Raw genomic sequence first — 19,793 nt, 5'->3', positions numbered from 1 at the left:
GATGACACAGTTCATTTCATCTCTGCCTCTTTGTTGCAACCTCCCGCACGCTTCCCTATAATCTCAGGCTTAAATATCAGATTTTTAACCACGTGCATCTGGTTCCCCTTCAGATGAATTCACGGGGAGGAAACCTACAAAAATTCTGAAAGCTACTGGGGTCCCTCTGGACCCCTGAGTGCTAGCTGCGCTGCTCCATCTAGCTGCTGGCTTTCCCTCCTTGTCCAGATGCCCTGTGTGGACATGCTCACCGCATCTGAGTTCCTGCTCAGCTCTCCTGCCGACCTTTCCTGGCACCACCTGAGTGATCGCTAACCAATGTGGTGTGTTTTCCATCATTTATCCCTTGATCCAGAATCTTTCAAGAGGAACAAAAATCCCCACCCCGGCCCTACCTCAGAAGGATGTGGTCCAACCAGCAAACCATAGAGTCTTGGCAGAATGAAGCTACGAAACTAAAGCAAGGCCTTGCTTGGTCCCTCCTGGAAACACACCCAGAAATCTAGTGTCCCTTCCAGGCATCGGTTGAGTCCATGACAGAGTAACGGGAAGAAAGTTCTCCAGTCACTGCACAGTCCCTAACTGGCAGGCCTGGGATCAGTTCTGTCACTGGGAAACAAACCACCACAGGCGCAGTGGCATGTGGTAACTTTTATTAGCTCATGGTTTCAGGACTCAGCGATGCAGCCTGGATGTCTACTCACGGTCAGGGCGGAGAGGCCAGAGGAGAACCACACACACACACACCCCCTGTCCAGTCCCTTCCTGCACCATGTCCACCTGCATCCAATCTGCCAATCGCAGAAATGGGAGGGGCCACAGAGCCTCAGACCCGCTACTGGTGAGAGGACAATAGGGGGCAAAGGGTATTTGGGCAACAGGCTGGCCACAGTCTCTCTGAGGCTGGGCGACTAGGACTTTCTAATGAAAAGTCACACAGGAGAAGAATTTATTCCACAAACACAAATGAAGATGATATGCTAGTGGACACCACGCATCGTGTGATGCAAAAAAGAAGAGAATCCTAGAAACCTGCAGTTCCAGGAAGCATTGAGTAAGGCCCCCACCCCTTCACCCTATAAATAAGGACGCCAAGATCCAGAGCAATTTGGGAGCCGGATGAGTTCACACAGGAAGGAGCAGAGCTGGGTCTGCAGCTGGCCCTCAGGATGGGGGCCAGGGGGGTGTGGTGCTGGGACAGAGGCGGCATCTGGAAAATGGGGCTGAAGACTTCTGCCCACTGCACCTCACGGCTGGTATGAGAACAAAAGGTGAGAAAAAGCTGGGTGCGGGGAGAAGGCACCCTCCAACCCTCGCCCCTTGCTCTGTGGCTGAATCTGCCCAGGCCACTGCCCTGTAGAAGCTGTCGAACCAGGTTTAGGATCTGAGGAACCAGGACAAGGGCCAGGATGTTAAAAAGACAACCATTCCCAGGCCACGTGGTCTTTCTCAGACAGAGGTGGCCTCCCAGCTTTGTGCTGGACCAGAAAAACTGGGGAGGCCACCAAAGTCCTTGGTCCACCTGCCATGGGACTGCCACAGCCAGGGGTCAGCACCTTCTTCAGCACCTCCATACACAGGGCTCACAGTCGCCCTGGCCACTGAGGATGCGAGACTGCTGGGGACCAAGGTTGCCAGCTACAGTAAAGCCTCGTAGAACCAGAGCTTTAGAAATGAAAGGAAACTTCAAGGTACCAACCTGAACCTTTTATTTAATAGATGGGGATTTCATGGATTTCACAGAACTGGGAAAAACCTGCACGGAGAAAGAGCAAGAAAAAGACAGAGAGAGAGAGAAGGAGAGAGAAAGAGGGACAGAGAGACAGACAGACAGAGACAACAGTGGCCTTGCCGGTAAGTAATGGAAGTAACTCCTTGCTACTCATCAAGTTTACAGGAGAAAGGAAGTGGGGCCAGATGCACACAGAACCCCATGTATGAACATTCCTTCAAAAGCCACAGAGGCAGAAAGAGCCCCCAGGAAGCAGGATTTCATACTCCAGGGCCTGGCACAATGCCGCAGGGAACAACACCTGCTAAGTATTTATTCAAAAATGACTGAATGTCATGATAAAGTGAAGCAAACTCCTCTGTCCCCCAAGGAGTGTCACTGCAAAGGACACTAGAGATGGCAAGGGCCACAGGAGGCTGTGTGGGGACAGAGGGCCCAGGCCACAGGACCAGAGTGGCACCTGTTCTGGGATGGGTCTGTCTGGCAACTGCCGCAAGTGTGTGCATGAGCAGACCCAGGCCCGGCCCAACCTGAAGCCACCAGTCTGTGGGGCAGGGCAGGCTGCTGCTGCTGCTGCGGGACAGACACATGTTCCCTCCACGGCTCCGAGCACAGGCAGTTAGCAGATGCTCAGATGACTTCCTGGCTGGGTGAGGCAAGGAGCAGGGAGGGGGGCATATAATCACCCTGTGCCTTGGCCTGGGCCACAGTGGGGCTGGGCAGTGAGGTGGGGGCCGCTGTGCGTCCTGACTGTAGAAAGCAGTGGGGCAGGAGGCGGCGGCCCAGGCCAGGGTCTGTTTCATCAGCCTTACCTCCTCCTCTCCTGTGCTTTGTCCCCTGCCTGCTCTGGTCCCAACCTCTGACACTGGTCCCATCACAGAGTTCAGGAACCTCTTCCAAAACGTGTGCCCATTATGTCTGGAGCAGAGCAGAGCCAGGGAGCAGGTGGCAAGGCTGGCACAAAGGGCCGAGCTCCTGCTGCTATTGGTGGCCTGTGAAGAAGGCGTCCTCAGGACAGGGACCCTGCGGAGGCTGGGGGTCCTTCTGGGATGCTGCACAGCGTGTTCTCAAGAGACACAGCAGCTACCTCTGTGCCCACCATTCTGGTGAAGCCTCTGGCTGACCCTGAGCCCTGAGAGCTGTTTACAGCTGTTATTTCACCGGAGGGGCTGGAGCAAGAACACTCTGGGGAAGGGCCGGCTACGCCAGTGCCCCAGTGAGGAAAGGAGCATCTGGTGGGGCACAGTGAAAAAGGCAAGTGAGCAAGTTCACTGGTGACCAAATCTTCCTCGGCCTCCGAGGCCCAGCCCAGGGGCTCACCTGGATGATGAAGCCGGTGGACGAGCACTGCCTGACCCAGAGGCTGAATTTCCGCTTTTTCCTCTTCCGAAGTTCACGCTCCGTGCACGTGGCAATGAACACAGGGTCCTCGTCAATCAGGGGTTCGTGTAGCACCTGCCAGGAAAGAAAAGGCAGTGATTCTCACAGAAGGCAGCACAAGCTCCAGGAGGGGCAGGGCCATCAGATTTGGGCTCCAACCTAGTTTCTGCCTTTGACCAGCTGTGTGACATTGGTGAAGCTACTTTACCTCTCTGATCTTGTGTCTCCTCATCTGTAAAAGGAAGTATCAATATCTACACCAGTATTTGGGAGAGAATTAAGTCAGAAACTGTATGCAAAGCACCTACCAGATATTTATAAATGGAAATTATGATAACAGTTATTTTTTTATTGGGCTAAGGTCCCCAGTCCAAACTGTCACTTGGGAGAAGGACTCCAGCCAGGGTCTCGACTTCCAGCTGGATGTGCCCAGTGGGAGCACCCATTTCCTTTCAAGGAAGACTGTTTGCTGATGGATGCTCCAACCACTCACTGACTCCAACCTGACCTACATTTCACCTGAACCTACCAACCTGACTTCTGTCCCTCGAGAAACAAAGACAAACACATGAGCTCTTTAGGTATGCAGACAGCTCGCATGCTGGCTCATGACCTTCTTTTTCCCAGGCTGAACACTGTCTTTCTCAAAACCGTTCCTGAAATGACCCAGTTCCCTCATTGCCACAGCCCAGCCTCTGGCTCCCCTCCAGGTTGTCGTGTCCTTGAAGACGTGGGATTCCCCAGGTAATTTTTATTTTCTCTTTTTTAAATGTATTTATTTATTTTGGCCATGCCCATGGCATATGGAAGTTCCTGGGCCAGGGATCGAACCCGAGCCACCGCAGTGACTACGCCAGATCCTTAACCGGCTGAGCCACCACCACAGTTTTAAACTTACTTGGCCTATTGTCACTTCTTGATGGCAGGGAGATAAGACTTTATCGATGACAAGATAATAAAGTAAAAAGAAATGGCATAATGAAAATGGGTTCGGGTGGAGAGGGACCTCTGGGTAAATTTTAGGAATCTGATACACTTGTCTCCAAATCTAATTTCAAGGTTACTTACGAATTGATAAGCATGTGTGCTGTTCACTGTAAGGATGAATGCAGGCAGTACTATGATTTCGAGACCTCCGCACCACGCTCCAGATTGGGGGCCAGCAAAGCCCAGCCCAGCCCATCACCTGCTGTAAATCAAGTTTCACTGGAACCCACTGTGCCCATCAGGGACATAGCGCCAGTGGCTGCTTTCAGGTTACAAGGTCCCAACCCAGACCACATGGCCCCCAACGTCTGAAATACCTGGCCATGGGCAGGAAAAGTGTGCCAACATCCACTCCCCATCAGGGCTTTTCAACTTGAGAGAGAGCAAATGCGTCACCCAGAAATATTATAGAAATGTGATTCTGACTCAGGAAGTTTGGGGCAGGGCCTGAGTGTCTGCATTTCCAACAAGCTCCCAGGTGGTATCAGAATGTGGCCTGACAAGGGCAGGGGGTGACGTTACCAACTGTGACATGGCAATTGCCTCCCACTCTTGTGTTTTTCGTTGTCGTTGTTTGTTTGTTTGTTTGTTTTAGGGCCAGACCAGCAGCATACGGAAGTGCCCAGGCTAGGAGTCGAATCAGAGCTACAGCTGCCGGGCTACACCACAGCCACAGCAACACAGAATCCGAGCCGTGTCTGTGACCTACACTACAGCTCACGGCAGTGCTGAATCCTCAACCCACTGATCAAGGCCAGGGATTGAACCCACATCCTCATGGATCCCAGCTGGGTTCATTAACCGTTGAGCCACAAAGGGAATACCCCCACTCTTATATCAATGCTACCTCGAATGCCGCTTCAAAACAGCCGCCCTGTAAGGTCTGGTCTTAGATGTACTTACTGGCCCCTTCAGTTTTCTGTTATTGGAGGCAGGGCACACCAAGCCCACTCCACCCCACCCCACCCCCCAGCCTGGGCTCACAAAGAGGAGGCTAGAGAGGCTGACCGCACACCTGCTCCTTGGCCCACTGGCTCCAAGGGGCTCATGAGACATTCCAAGCCTGTCTGGAACCACTCTAGCTGGTTGGGGGGAAGTGGAGCAGGGTGGGGGCAAGACGCCTCCCCCTCGGCTCTTCTGAAAGCCAACATCCTCTACTCCACTGCACTCATCAAAAATCAGTTCGAATTTATGTTTAATCACATGCCTCACCAAAGCCGAAGAGCCGGCAACAGCTCCCGGCCCTTAAGGGCTTCTCCCATTTTCCAGCATCAGTATGTGACTGTGGGACGGTCACCGCTGAGCCAGCACAGGCAGAGCGCTCTCCGGAGCTCTGAGGTCTGTGTGCCAGAAACCCCGTCCGTCTCTGCCAGGCTGCAGACCGGTCAGCATGGCATCACCCGGGTGTCTCCCGGGTCCCTCCTGTGTGTGACCAGTCTGTGTTGGGGGTGGCAGTGGTTATGGAGGAGACCAGGCAGCCACGTACTGACTTTCGTGACCCTGCCCTCAAGCCCCCCTCTAACTCCTCTACACCCCAGTCTCAAGCAGACACAGCGCCTCCCCATTCGGAGTCTGTGTACAAGCACTTGTGCATGGGCACAACTGCCATGGGGGTCACTGGGAGATTCTGGGGGCCTCTGAAAACTTCATAAAAGCTCTAGGTTAGGTTCTCCCTCAATGGTCACATTTACTGGAATAAAAAGGCTCCAGAGCTTTCGGGCCGGGGGTGCGTGTGAGGGTGCTGTGTGCTGAGGTGGGGTTATGTGTCTGGCGGGGATGCAGAGCCACTCCTGGGAGCCTGGGGCAGAGCCAACCACATGTCTGATGTGGACAGGATGGGACAGAACTCTTTCCACTGGTCTCATCGGGCAGAGTGAAGACCTTCCATGGAGCCCTGAGGCCTGGCAAACACCCCTTCTCCTCGAAGGGAACATTCCAGACCCAACAGGGGTTTCCCAAGAGGGAGAAGCTAGGAAGCCAGGACACCTTTCAGGCTCCCAGCTTCTCCACCCAAGGGTCAGAACAGGAACCCCCTTTCTTTCCTAAGAGGCAGACAGGCCTTTGAGAGGAGAATAAGGGCAGGACATTGTGATGCTGGAGGCCAGCAGGAAGGCCACATGCGCAAGCCCGGAGCACAGGTCCTTCTCCACAGTGAGGCCAGTGCTGCCCTGTGCACACCCTGGGGGAAGGGGTGGGTCAATCTGCAGGAACCTCAGCTCGCATGTTCCAAATCCACTGCACACTGCAGCTTCTAACTGCATCGCCTATGACTGACCTGCCCCGCCTCCTGACACAGGACTGGCTCAACTGGGCCCAGAGTCGAATGAAGAGAAAACTCCCTGGGGTCCTCAGCCCACTAGTAAACTGACCCCCGGGACCTCTGACTTTCCCTCTGCCTTGTGTTCCTGATGCTGGGTGGGCTGTGCTGGGTACCATTTGCCCCCCAAAGGCCCTTCCCACCCTTCCTACCCTGCCCTGTGGCTGGAGGTCAAACTGACCAACTGCACCTCCAGTGTCTGGCTTGTGTGGCCACGAGGGGGCATGAACAAGAAATGGGGGGCCCCGCCTGACTGCCCCTGCTGTTGAGCTCCAGGTTGCAACCATCACTGCCCCCAGTCCCACTCCCTCTTCTCGGCAATGGCACAGGCTGATGGCAGCTTCCCACTCCTGGGTGGCCTGGGCCCTTTGCCACCCAGTCATCTCCCTAAAACGTGACTGTCCACAGCCCCCATAGCCAGTCCCCCACCGCCCTTCCCGAACACAGAATTGGTTTCCTGCTGGGATCCTCACCAACACACAAAGCTCAAAGCTCGGGATGGAAAGTGGTACCTCAGAGGGCACATAAGTTTGCAAGTACAAAGGCAAAAGTAAAAATTACATACAAAATTAAAAAAAAAAAAAAAAGCAAAGGGGCGAACACCCAACACACACAACGTGAACAGAAAGCCCTTTTCCAAACTGAACCTCATATTCATGCCCTCCTTTCTCAGTCTCATTAACTGGGAGCAAAGAAGAGATGTGGGCAGCAAGAAGAAAGTGCCCATCTGAGCCACACAAAGCAGGGGGGCAGCACTGCCTCCTCGGATTCCCAGGCCAAGAAGGGCTGAACCCATGCAGATCGGAATTTGACAGTGGGCACTGCAGTGTGCCTGCCAACTGCCCAGACTCTGGGGACACACGTACAGGCACGGTGACGGCCCTGTATGCAGATCTCAGGTGTCTGATGCTGCCATTACAGAAGGTTCAGACAGCACGGAGCTGGCACAGGCACACACACAACAAACATGAGTACAGCAAGGGGCCTGCACGTGGCAGACACACAACAAATCCAAATACAGCACGAGGCCAGCACAGGGCAGACACACAACAAACATGAGTACAGCATGGGGCCAGCACATATCAGACACACAACAAATGTGAGTAATCATGGGAAGGCTGGCCACATCTCGGGGCTGGAAGGACCCTCAGCAACCTAATCTCTGGGCTGTTAATTATCAACAAGAAGCTGGTGGGTTGAGTTTTGAAAGACACTTGGGCTGGGCGAGCCCACAGCCCTCTCCCCAGCTCTTCGAATGTCTGACACCAAGGATGGCCAGGATACTGTTTGTTCCCCTTGCATCCAGCCAGCAAGTCTCTGGTTCAGCTCATTTCAACCAAGCAAATACTCAGAGAAACAAAAAATAATGTCCCAGCCCTGTCTTTGGTCCTACAGGGCCTGTTATAAGGTAAGCTTGTGTCTCCCAAAACCCCAGTCCTGGTGGGAAGGAAGGAGGGTGACACTAGAGAAGACAAGACAAAGCAGCATCCGCTGCCCTGTAAACAGCAGGTGGTGAAGGGGTGGGGGTGGGGGGCGAGGATAGAGGAAACCCACAGGGAGGAGGGAACGCCTTCCAGGCCTCAGAAGTCACAGGGCAGACAATGGAACCCTGAGCCGGTGTGATCACAGGACGGCTGTGCAGAAACGGGAGAATGGTTCTGAGAGCGTCTAAAGCTCCTGGGACCTGGCACAGGGCTTCGTCTTCCCCACAAACACCCTCCAGTGGTTCTCAGCTCTGCAGAGAAGGCAGGTTAGGGAACCCAGGGAGGCTCTAGAAGAGGACTTCAGAAGGAACTTGGGGCTTGTTACGAAGGCCCTGAAGGAAGAGTACGAAGAAAACAGGGCAGATGAGTGGGTTTTTACACTTGTAAGTGAAAAAGATGTAAGATTTTGTCTCTGCTTAGAACAGGTCAGAGAGAACAAGGCCCACGTGGGCCCAGAACGTCCTGATGTTGTGGTTAGAGAAACCTCCAGAAAGAGCCACCTCCGAAGACCACCAGACCAGCAGAGCAACTGTGAGGGCCTTTCTGAAACGGTCTTCCCCAGCCAAGCGGGGGGAGGGGGTGGTGTCAAGAGCTGAGAGAACAAACTCAGCCTCCAGGAAGTGAGGGAAGGAGCGAGGGCCACGACAGCAGGGCTGGGGCACCGCCAACTTCCGGCCAAAGGCTCCCGGCCCTTCCACGTGCGCCAGGGGACCCAGCAAGAGAGTACCCGCGTCCCCCCATGGCCTAAGGATGCGGAAATTCCGGGCTCCTCCCCATCATCACCTAGGAGGCCCCTCGCCCCCTTTCACCAGCAGCAGATGAGCACCAGAAAATCCACATTACCCTGAGCAAACCATAGTTTAAAAAGAAAATGTCACCAACAGGGAGGGGAGAAGGAGCAGAGCAACTGCATCTCGGAGAACGATGCTGAACGTGGTGAGGGCTGCGCGCCCATCACCTCCCCCAAGTCAGATGGGGACAGGATGGGCTCGTGAGATGGGAGTCGAGCAAGTATAACCAGAAGGGGAAGACGCCCAAGGTCACTGTCGCCTTCCTGCCCCACGGCTGCCCCCGAAGCAGCCTCCCCAGCTCCCAGCCTCACCTGGGTTTGGGAAGGCCTGAAGGCAGAGTCGAAGCTGGTCTGCAGGGAGTCCAGGAAGGGCTGGACCTTGTAGAGGCCGTGCGTGGTCTGGCTGGAGCGGAAGGCCACGACGTGGAAGTACTTGAGGATCTTCTCGAAGCGGGCCTGGCTCATGACCAGCGCCAGGCTGCGGTTGCTGTAGAAGCCGCCGCTCCAGATGCTCAGGACCGACTCGCAGTGCGAGGTGCTGGTGGAGATGACGTAGCCCAGGAAGGCCTTCATCTCCGGCAGCGTCACGTCCACCCAGGCCCCGTCACTCCCGAACCGCTCTTGGAACTTGCGGGCGTACATGTTGGTCTGCACCACCATGTTCTTGAGGACGTTGTCGGGGACGAAGAGCTGGAAGAAGTCCATGGCGCTGGCGCTGGGGGGCATCTTCCGGGTGGGACCTGGAACAGGCAGGCCAGCGCTACCGCCACAGCCACACACACACCCCGGGACGGGATGGGACAACACACGTCCCATCACATCCCATCCCCGGGGCCACCTCCCGACATCCTCCTGGAGCTGTCCTGCCCTGTCCTCTTCCCCAAGGCAGGTGCCCCAAGACCCAGGGTCCCCGGCACCCTGAGTCCCAGCTGTGCTCTGCACACACCCTGAGACACAGATGTGGCACATCCAGAAATAGTGATCTGAAGAGAAAGGCACACAGGGGAAAGGGCTGGAGACCCAAAGACACACTGAATTCCTAACACAGGTGCCCAGCATGGCTTTTGGGCTCTTGTCTCCTTGTAAGTTACTATGACGGTGGAAATCAGAAGGCTCTCACCACTTGGTGCCTGGAAGATTCCATTCAGGGGAGAGAGCAATTTGTCAGACTTCTCTACGTGCTGGCTCTACATTCATTAGTAAGTCAATCTGGAGGGGCTGGTTTAGATAATTCCACCAGTGCAACAAAAATCTCACACATTTTTACAAATGCGGGACAGCCTTTAGAAACACACACACACGTTCATTCTTAAGAGAAATAGCTTTCAACTCCATGGAAGCCAGGCTAACAGTAGGCACAGGCTTGCAGGAGGAAAGATTGCTTCCACTGCATCCATATAAGTGATTCTTTGCTTTTCTTTTCTTTTTTTTTAGGGCTGCAGCATACAGAAGTTCCCGGGCCAGGGGTGGAATTAGAGCTGCAGCTGCCGGCATACACCACAGTCAGAAACATGGGATCTGGGCTGAGTCTGCGACCTACACCACAGCTCACGGCAACGCTGGATCCTTAACCACTGAGCAGGGGCCAAGGATTAAACCCGTGTCCTCATGGATACCAGTCGGGTTTGTTACAGCTGAGCCATGACGGGAACTCCCGTACAGTGATTCCTAATAAAAGCCATGCATAGTCATCATAACTTTAATCACCATCAACCCCCTCACCCCAACTCCCCACCAACCTGCCTCTACTACTGATTTAGGCAGTCTCTGAAAAACAAGTTTTCTACAGCAAAATTGAGATTGATAACGTACACAAGGCATCCCAGGGATTAAATTCAGGTGGACACATTTGGAAGTCAAAACCCAAAATTTGCTTCTAGCTAAGTGCACAGCATTGGATAGATCCCTCCATCACTCCCATTTGTAAAAGAGGCACAGTCAGGAGTTCCCATTGTGGCTCAGCTGTAACACATCTGACTACTAACCATGAGAATGCAGGTTCGATCTCTGGCCTTTCTCAGTGGGTTGAGGATCTGGCGTTGGTTGCTGTGAGCTGTGGTATGGGTGGCAGATACAACTCGGATCCCCCATTGCTGTGGCTGTGACATAGGCTGACAGCTGCAGCTCCGAATCGACCCTTAGCCTGCGAACTTCCATATGCCACAGGTGTGGCCCTAAAAAAAAAAAAAAAAAAAAAAAAAAAAAAAAAAAAGGCACAGTCACAGCTGCTGTGCAAGGCTGTTGTGTGGGCAGGATTGGGGGCTGGGGGTGGGCAACGCACTGCTGGACCTCCGGAGGGACCAAAACCTGGGCAACCTTCACCGAGACGTTAGCAACAGAAATCCACTGGTGGCGAGCTGGGGGCTTTAGAATGCTCTAACAGCCTTCATTTTACAGGAGCAGCCGCCAAATCCCAAAGCACCAAGTGGCCATCACATTCACTTTCGCCACCCATTTCTGGGAAGGGCTCCAGGAGAGCATGGCGCCACAGGGCCAAACTGGTTTTGAAGGTGATGTCCCTGGCTGCCGTGACAATGAGGCCGGGGCAGCAGAAACAGCCTGTGGCTCCACAGCCACTCTTACTGAAATCATTTAATTTCAACGAATTGTGCAGCATCCAGCGGATGAAGCCATAAATTATTCAGGGGTAGCGCCCGAAAAAGAGGAAAATTGCTTTTAATTGCTCCATCATGCAGAGTCAGCAGAAGGGAATTTTCTCTTTCAATAGTTATGTTTAAAGGCATGGTACCTCCTAGGCCATTTCAAGATGAATTCACACAGCCAACTCTGGCCTGGCCAGCTGCTTAATGAAGAAACTGGGAAATAGCTGATAGCCTCTTATCTATTTAGTTTTGATTTATAAGCATCCTCCACAGCCTCTTGTAGCTGTTGTGATTTCTAGCACGTGAGGTGTTGGCACTGGCTGGTCACTGGGAAGGAAGGAAGGGAGGAGGGAGGGAAGGGGGGAAGGGGGGAGTTAATCGCCATCACAAACTTAACAGCACGGCCGTTTAGTAACAGGACCCTGGACGTGGACAGATCCCCAGCCAAGATAAATCTCCCTTACTTTTGATTCATTTGTTCAGTGCTTTTCAGGATATTAAGTCATGAGATCCTTCCACCGTGTGAGGCATCACTTCATCCCACAGGTGAGGAAAGAGCAGCTTAGAAATGGGAGGACAGAGCCCAAGGTTTTCCACTTCCAGGTGCCTCACAGCTGGAGTGACCGTCGTTCCACTGGGCTCAGAGCACCTGCTGTAACCCTGAACAGCACCCCTGCTGCCTCACGCATGTCCCCTCTGGAAGAGAAGGGAGTTGGCTGTTTGCACACACAACTCCAGCCAGTGCATAGTCCTCCCACTGCCCACCTCCCTCCACCTCTGCGGTGGCCTAAGGAGGGTCACAGAGCCCAGCCAGGGGCAAGTCAGAAGGGAAAGGAGACTGCATGCTACAAACAAGGCAGCTCAGCACTGGGGCTGGAGGACCAAGGGTGAAGGGCGGGTTCCCGCCCAGGCTTATCCTGGCACCTGGGCTCTGCGTGTCGCTGCTGCAGTGCCAGCTAATAAACTCACATGATCCCCTCCTCACTCCCACCCACCCCATCACGTCGCCACGCCTCTCCTTCGAGGCCACCCTCACCTGGTCCCTTGGTCTCCAGGGGATCAGACCCAAGATGTCACGGCAGGCCCACAGACCAGGGCAAGGGGGGCCACCAAGAGTTGCTCAGTAATGCTCCCTCCCGCAAAGGGGCTCCCCCAGCCCACCCCAAGCTAGGAAACACACCCCTCTTCCCAGTAGTGACTAGAGAGCAGATGCTCTGTTTGGAAAGGGGACTGTCAGGCAGGGTGGCTAGGGAACCATCACCCAGTGAATACCTGAGTGTCATCATGACTCTGGGAACAGAAAGGAGTCAGACCCGGAGTCCTTGGCCCAGGAGTCTGGGTGTAGTGAGGGGGGCAGGGAACAGAGAGTCCTGGTGATGTCAGGCTGGGGAAGCTGCAGCCACAAGGGCACCCTGACCAGACTCTGCCCCATGGTCTAGGAGGCTCCCTGCAGGGGAGAAGAGATGGGTTTTAAAAGGCAATGGGTGAAGAGGTCCCTGGTGGCTTGGTGGGTTAAGGATCTAGTGTTGTCATTGCTGTGGCTCTGGTTACTGCTGTGGCACGGGTTCAATTCTCGCCCCAGGAACATATGCACACCATGGGCGTAGCCATAAAAATAAAAATAAAATAAGGAAAAAGAAAAAAAAATTAAAGTGTGATGGGTGCAAAGCCATCAGTGGGGTGGGGGCAGGGATGCTACAGAGCATTTCAGGCAGTGAGAACATCTCATGCAAAGGCCTCACCTGCTCATCACTTCCATTTGCATCAGGATAGGAAAAAGGCTACTATCTCCAGCTAAATGTGTCTGGACTGAACTTCAGGTTTCCCCCAACACCTGTCCCCTCCCCTTTGCTCCTCCCCATCCGGCCCTCCAACCCCCATTACCTCAGCCAGACACCTGAACCACCGTGGCTCCCCGGTCCCCCACACCCCTCACCCAACCCGGAAGCAGATTCTGCACCCCCACCTCCACAGTGTCACCAGCTCTCTCACCCAGGTGGCCGCTGCCTCTGGCTGAGACCATAAAAATAACCTCCCCCAAGGGCCTCTCCATTCTCCAAATAACCAACAGCAACAAGACACATTTTTTTTAAAATACATAATCCAGATCACAACACTCCCCTGCATAATTAAAACATCCCCACGATTTCACTGCACTTCCAGCAAATCCACATTCCCCACCCAGGCTCAGGGCTCAGGTATGCAGGTGAAGCGGGTGTCAGGCTGGGCTTTGGCAATGTCCTTCTATCATGGGGCTGCCTGCAGGGATGCAGCCCCCAGCCTCCAGCTTCATCAAGCATCCCCACCTCAAGGCTTTCCTGCCCACCCAAGCTTAGGCAGACACCAGGGCAGGGCTTCCCTCCCCATGGTCATCAGCCTATGGCTATTTCCCCAGGGGTTTAAACTTGGCCTGGTCTGCCTCTGCTGTCCCCTCAGAGGTCAAGGCTTGTCGTGTCGCCCTGCATTTGCTGGGCCCAGTACTTGGTGGGATGTCTAACATACCCCTGCTGCCCCTGGATGGACAGTAAGCCACACCCACCTGGGAGGATAGGCATTGTGTTGAGGGGTGAGGTGGACACCAAGCTGGGGTGGCCTGGAGAGTCCTGGGTGGGAGACACCTGGTCAGGGCTGGATGTGGGAGGTGGCGTGTCATAGACCCCTACCAGGTGCCCAGCCTGGGTGAGCTGGCTCCGGATCTCACTGGGTTTCATTCCCTCCCTCCCTCACTCCTTGAGCAGAGGAAGATCACTGCAGAACTCCTGGCACTTCTGCATCTTCTGATGACTTTTCCCTTCCCTGTCCATGGCTACTGGCTGTGTGACCTTAGGCAGGCCACATACTCTCTCTGTGCCTCAATTTCCTTATCAGTTAAATTGGAGTAAGAACCACACAGAGTGAAAGTTGCATGACCTTGAATACAGCCAGTGGCTGTCCTGCCCAGTCTGCCCCGAGGCCCACTGGGCCAGGTCCACAGGGAGCTGCTTCTGCTGCTCCCTTCCCAGCCCCCACTACACAACTCCAGACCTGAGGCAGCCAGACACCCCAAGGGTGGCACTGCCCCCCACCTTGCCCTGTCTAGAAGAAAAGGCTGGCTTTGCGTACTCTCGAAAGCACAACTTTCAGAGACTGAAGCATTCACTGTGCGATGACACGTGCATTTGGGGATACAAACTGTCAGCGGGTTCACAATATATAAGGAACACAATATTTCAAATTAAGTATAAAATAATGAAACAGGAGTTCCTGCTGTGGTGCAGCAGAAACGAATCTGACTAGGAACCAGGAGGTTTTGGGTTTGATCCCTGGCCTCGCTCAGTGGGTTAAGGATCTGGCGTTGCTGTGAGCTGTGGTGTAGGTTGCAGACGCGTTTCAGATCCTGTTGCTGTGGCTGTGGTGAAGGCTGGCGGCCACAGCTCCGATTAGACCCCTAGCCCGGGAACCTCCATATGCTGTGGATGTGGCCCTAAAAACCAACAAAAAGTAAAATAATGAAATAACTTCTCTCCAGGCCAAATCAAAGGGGTACAAAATCATAACAGGAGCAGCCCACATCATCACAAAAACATTGCTTTACTTTGCGACACTGAACAAACTTAAGGCATTCCATTCCATAAACAAGTAATGCAGAAAACAGCCCAACACACTGCTCTTACTGCAGCTGCAGCTGGCTGATGCGCAGGCCAAGCCATCTACCTGACAAACACCTGAGGTCCACATCTTGGCTGCAGAATTTAGCCACACTGCCTCTCAAGAGCTCCAGAGACTTCTTTCCCTGTTCAGTGCTAAGTGACTGGCAGCAAATTCAATTTGCAGCTGGATCAAGGAGTCTCCATGCAAGGGAGGAGCCTTGGGCTGAGTCCGGCCTTGCACTGACATCCCTGGACATGGATGGGAGACAACAAGACCTATGTCACCAGGCAGTGGTGGGACAGCACCAGCATCCCCACCTCTGTTTAGGCTGTTGGGTGCCAAGCAAGGAGGTGCTAACAGGCCATGTGGCAGTCGTGGAAGCTCAGCCTCAAAGGAAGAACTCGGGGGGATCTTTGGGCTTCTCCACACAGTTACAAAGCTACACGCACGGGGCTAGGCACGCAAAATGTGCCGCTGTGGGAATCCTGTTTCTGCACTGAAAATCTATGAGAGCCTAAAGAAGCAAAGAAACCAAAAGCAAGTGGCACAGGCCTGTCCTGACTGCTGGACCCGCTAGGCCAGGCCAGAGAGGAAGAGGGTCTGTGGAGAAGTCAGAGGCCCAGCAAGGCCCCAAAGGAAAGGATCCGGCCCTTTCCAACCTAAATGAGAAGGTAAAGGTCATATCTCAAATTGGCCCCCAGATGGGGCACATGCTTCTGCTCAAGGGCCCAGCCCGGCCTGAGCAACAGCTCCATGCAGCTGCATCAGGGGTGTGTGTGGGCACAATGGTTGTTAATGATGAAAGGACTTCAAAGAAAACTAAGTGGATCAGACAGTGCGGCAGGTGCAGGGGGACTGCTGGTCTGGGGACTGCTGGCCCCTATAATCCAGGCTTGGGCCAGCTCCCGGGCTCTTCCCCGCAGCGGGCAGTAGGCTCTGCCTGGTCCATGCACGTAGTGATGGGGAGGTGGGTGGTCCTGGCCTCCCTCCCCAGGACCTGTCAGGACATGCGTGATGGGAGACGGGGTAAAAGGTCCCCCTGTGGGGCAGCCCTCTCCAGCCGAGGTAGGTGGCTTCTGTCATCTACGCATCTAATAGAGGAAGAGACTTCTAGACAGGACGACAGCCCAGAGCACATGGACAACTGCACTTCTAATGCTGTGAGCCCAGGAAAGGGCAGGATGCTCCCAACTCAGCGCTCACCCTCTGACATAGCACACCACCCAGGAAGGACAGTGCTCTGACCACGTTTACACAGCAGTTCCAGAACTATGGGCTTTTTCTAGATTTCTCTCCTGTTACAGGGGACCCGAACCAGGAAAGGTCAACCACTGAGCACAAACACAGCTATTCTTCATCCTCATGCAGGAAGACAAAAAACTGGAGTCAAAAATCCAAAGTGAGGAGTTCCCGTTGTGGCACAGTGGGTAACGAATCTGACTAGGAACCATGAGGTTGCAGGTTCGATCCCTGGCCTTGCTCAGTGGGTTAAGGATCCAGCATTGCTGTGAGCTGTGGTGTAGGTTGCAGACGCGGCTTGGATCCCGCGTTGCCATGGCTCTGGTGTAGGCTGGCGGCTACAGCTCCGATTGGACCCCTAGACTGGGAACCTCCATATGCTGCGGGAACAGCCCTAGAAAAGGCAAAAAGACAAAAAAAAAAAAAAAAAAAAATCCAAAGTGAAAGCTGTTAGGAGACACAGAACACAGTAAACCACACTCAGCAATGCCACACAGGTCTCCCCACCAGCAGCCCCCACGTCCTCTTGCTTCAGAAGAGCGCTGCATATAAATGCTCAGGACACACAACGCACCTTTCCACGGGAGCCCATCCGATCGGAGCAGACACAGAAAGGTTGGCATCCTTCATAGAAACCCTAATTACTGCACCTCTTCCTTAGACAGAGATATTATCTGCAACAGATCCCACGAACAGTGGACTTCTCTGCTGGACAGAAGCCGATCAGCACACACAAAGCACAAGGCCCTTCTAGAGACCTCATTGAGGTCACATGAGTGCCAGCCAAGGATGTCTCAGGGCCCTCCAGTAGGGGGCGTCGGTCTCTTGGCCAGCCTAGCCTTTCTCCAGGTGCACCCCAGCCCTACCTGTCCCTGTGACCCTCGCTCTGCAGTACCGCCAGGACCCGAAGTGACAGCTGCAGTGCCAGGGGATACGCATTCAGGGATGACCCCTCTCAAGAGAGCTTTCATTTGAATAAAAGCATCAGTAACTGTGCAAGCCTTCACCTTTTCTGGCAGCAAAGAAAGAGTGGCCAGCAGGTGCGGAGAATGGCAGTGAGTGGGGCTAAGATTTGCAGATTCGGGTCCTGCTCAGATACCTACAGAAACATCACCCAGGTGCTTCCAAAGCTGATTTGTGCAGATGACATCACCCCCCCCCCCCGCCCCCATGCAGACAAAGGCCCTCACCTCTTCCAGAACAGAACAGGACCTCCCACTCAGGACAGGTGTTGACCCCTGGTCCAGAGACAGCCAATAGGCTCTGGCTCCTTTGTCAATTCCAGTGGTTAGTAGCTGCCTAGACTCATGTTAAGGAGGATTCTGGAACCCAGTGGGGACTGGGGGAAGGGTGGTGCTGAGACTCACAGGCAAAGCTTGCTGAGCGTGAAAGCACCAGGTGCGGGGAGGCCATTACAGGCAATTTCCACCTTTAATACTTTTCTGAATATGATTTCTAGAAATGACAGATGTAGTTAAACACATGGCCTTTAAAAACAGAAAAAGAACAGCAAATGATATTTTTTTAAAGAATGGGCACTTGAAGTCCTGATGTCCTTCTAACCTTTTCAAGGCAAAGGACTGGTTTCATCTACAAAACCAGAGTGGGATTAGGGGATTTTGTTTTGCCCTTTTTTTTTTTTTTTTTTTCGCTTTTGCTTTTGAGGGCTGCACCTACGGCATATGGAGGTTCCCAGGCTAGGGGTCGAATTCGAGCTACAGCTATAGCCACAGCCACAGCAACACGGGATCTGAACTGCATCTGTGACCTATGCCGCAACTTGAAGCAATGCTGGATCCTTTACCCACTGAGCGAGGTCAGGGATTGAACCTGCATCCTCACAGAGACAACACTGGGTCCTTAACCCGCTGAGCCACAACAGGAACTCCACAGAATGGGATTAGGGGGTTCTAGGATCCTTTCTGCAGTGATATTCTGTGCATCATGGCCTGTCCACTCCAAGTATCAACCTCTACTCCTCCAGGAGGTCATGTGAGGGGGGGTGAAGTTGAGCCCCAGGCCCCGTTCTAGAGCCCTCAGCCCCCAAATCCCAGCTCACTGCCTGATACACATCCCATCACAGCAAGGGGCTAAGGGCCCTGGGGCAGGAGCTCTTCTCTCCTTCCAGCCCCTTTTTCTCCTCTGGGATACCACCTCTTCCGACCTAAATATCTAAGAAAGAATAAGAGAGCAGACAAGCAAAATACCCAACTTATAGATTACTGAATGCAGTCTACACCTTGGGTTAAATTTTTAATGAGGGAGTTCCCGTCGTGGCGCAGTGGTTAATGAATCCGACTAGGAACCATGAGGTTGCGGGTTCGTTCCCTGCCCTTGCTCAGTGGGTTAACGATCTGGCGTTGCCGTGAGCTGTGGTGTAGGTTGCAGACTCGGCTCGGATCCCACGTTGCTGTGGCTCTGGCGTAGACCAGTGGCTACAGCTCCGATTCAACCCCTAGCCTGGGAACCTCCATATGCCGAGGGAGCGGCCCAAAGAAATAGCAAAAAGACAAAAAAAAAAAAAAAATTTTTAATGAGGCTGGAAAAAATTTAAAAATCCCCCCAAAGTGAACATGGAAGCCAAACAATCACCTGGCTTTCCATTGGTCATTAACACTCCTCTCTGTAACCAATGGTGGTGTTTGTCACAACTCCAGGCAGGAAAAGCATCCTGAGCAGATGTTGGCAAAACACAGGCAAGGGCCCCATCAGGGGGGTGTGCCAGTGAGGGGAGGGGGCAGCTCAATGCCAAGCTCCTCCACTCACACTCTCAACTCCAAGTAGCTGTGAGTTGCTTCCACACCCAGAAAGCAGGCTGGCAAGTTAAAATTTCTGCCTTGAATGCTTTAGATGTACCAAGGAAAACACCCTTCATCCTCCCAACTGCTTATATGTGAGAGGGACGGGTGGTCAGACAAGACTTTGAGTTTTCATCAGAGCTTTCCCTTCCTTTTGGCTGTTTTTTTTTTTTTGCCATACCCACACCTGTGGAAGTTCCCAGGCCAGGGATTGAACCCATGATGCAGGTACAGGAACACTGGATCCTTCACCTGCTGTACTACGCAGGAAACTTTCATGTTTGTCCTTTTTTTTTTTTTTTTGTCTTTTTAGGATCACACCCATGGCATGTGGAGGTTCCCAGGCCAGGGGTTGAATTGGAGCTGCAGCTGCCGGCCTACACCAGAGCCACAGCAACGCAGGATCTGAGCTGTGTCTGCCACCTATGTACACCACAGCTGATGGCAATGCCATATCCTTAACCCAATGAGCGCTGCCAGGGATCAAACCCATGTCCTCATGAAAACTAGTCGGGTTCGTTAACAACTGAGCCATGACGGGAACTCCAATGTTGTCTTCTTTAACATAGACAAACCACCTCATGATGAAACAGCAACACATCCAGGAGGCTGTGGGCAGACCCAAGTCAGAGAGGGCCTCTCCCTCCCTCCCCCAAACATGTACCGTGTCAGAAGCCATCATGGGTGCTTCGACACAAGATGTTTTGTATCCTCCCACACCCACTGGGGGCTGGGAGTACAGCTTCTGGCACCAACAGCCTGGGTGTGACTGCCACTTGTTAGCTATGGGACCTCGAATGAGATGCTTCCTCTGCCTGCCTCAGGCCCTCTAC

The 19,793-nt window shown here is 53.5% G+C and overlaps 1 protein-coding gene across 4 annotated transcripts in view; it reads right to left on the bottom strand.

Moving 5' to 3' along the window:
* Window positions 1-19,793, bottom strand: part of PGBD5 (piggyBac transposable element derived 5) — a 92,373-nt gene that overhangs the window by 26,252 nt on the left and 46,328 nt on the right. For all 4 annotated transcript variants that reach the window (XM_021072685.1, XM_005670977.2, XM_021072687.1 and 1 more), the window contains exons 2-3: window positions 9,003-9,430; window positions 3,053-3,187 (exon numbers count right to left, since the gene is read on the bottom strand). In XM_021072685.1, the coding sequence (XP_020928344.1) occupies window positions 3,053-3,187; window positions 9,003-9,430 (563 nt within the window). The remainder of the gene's footprint in view (window positions 1-3,052; window positions 3,188-9,002; window positions 9,431-19,793) is intronic.

The sequence above is a fragment of the Sus scrofa genome, chromosome 14 (assembly GCF_000003025.6).
Source record: "Sus scrofa isolate TJ Tabasco breed Duroc chromosome 14, Sscrofa11.1, whole genome shotgun sequence".
Lineage (NCBI taxonomy): Eukaryota > Metazoa > Chordata > Mammalia > Artiodactyla > Suidae > Sus > Sus scrofa.
The sequence above is the reverse complement of the archived record's forward strand: the minus strand, read 5'-3'. Positions and strand labels throughout refer to the sequence as shown.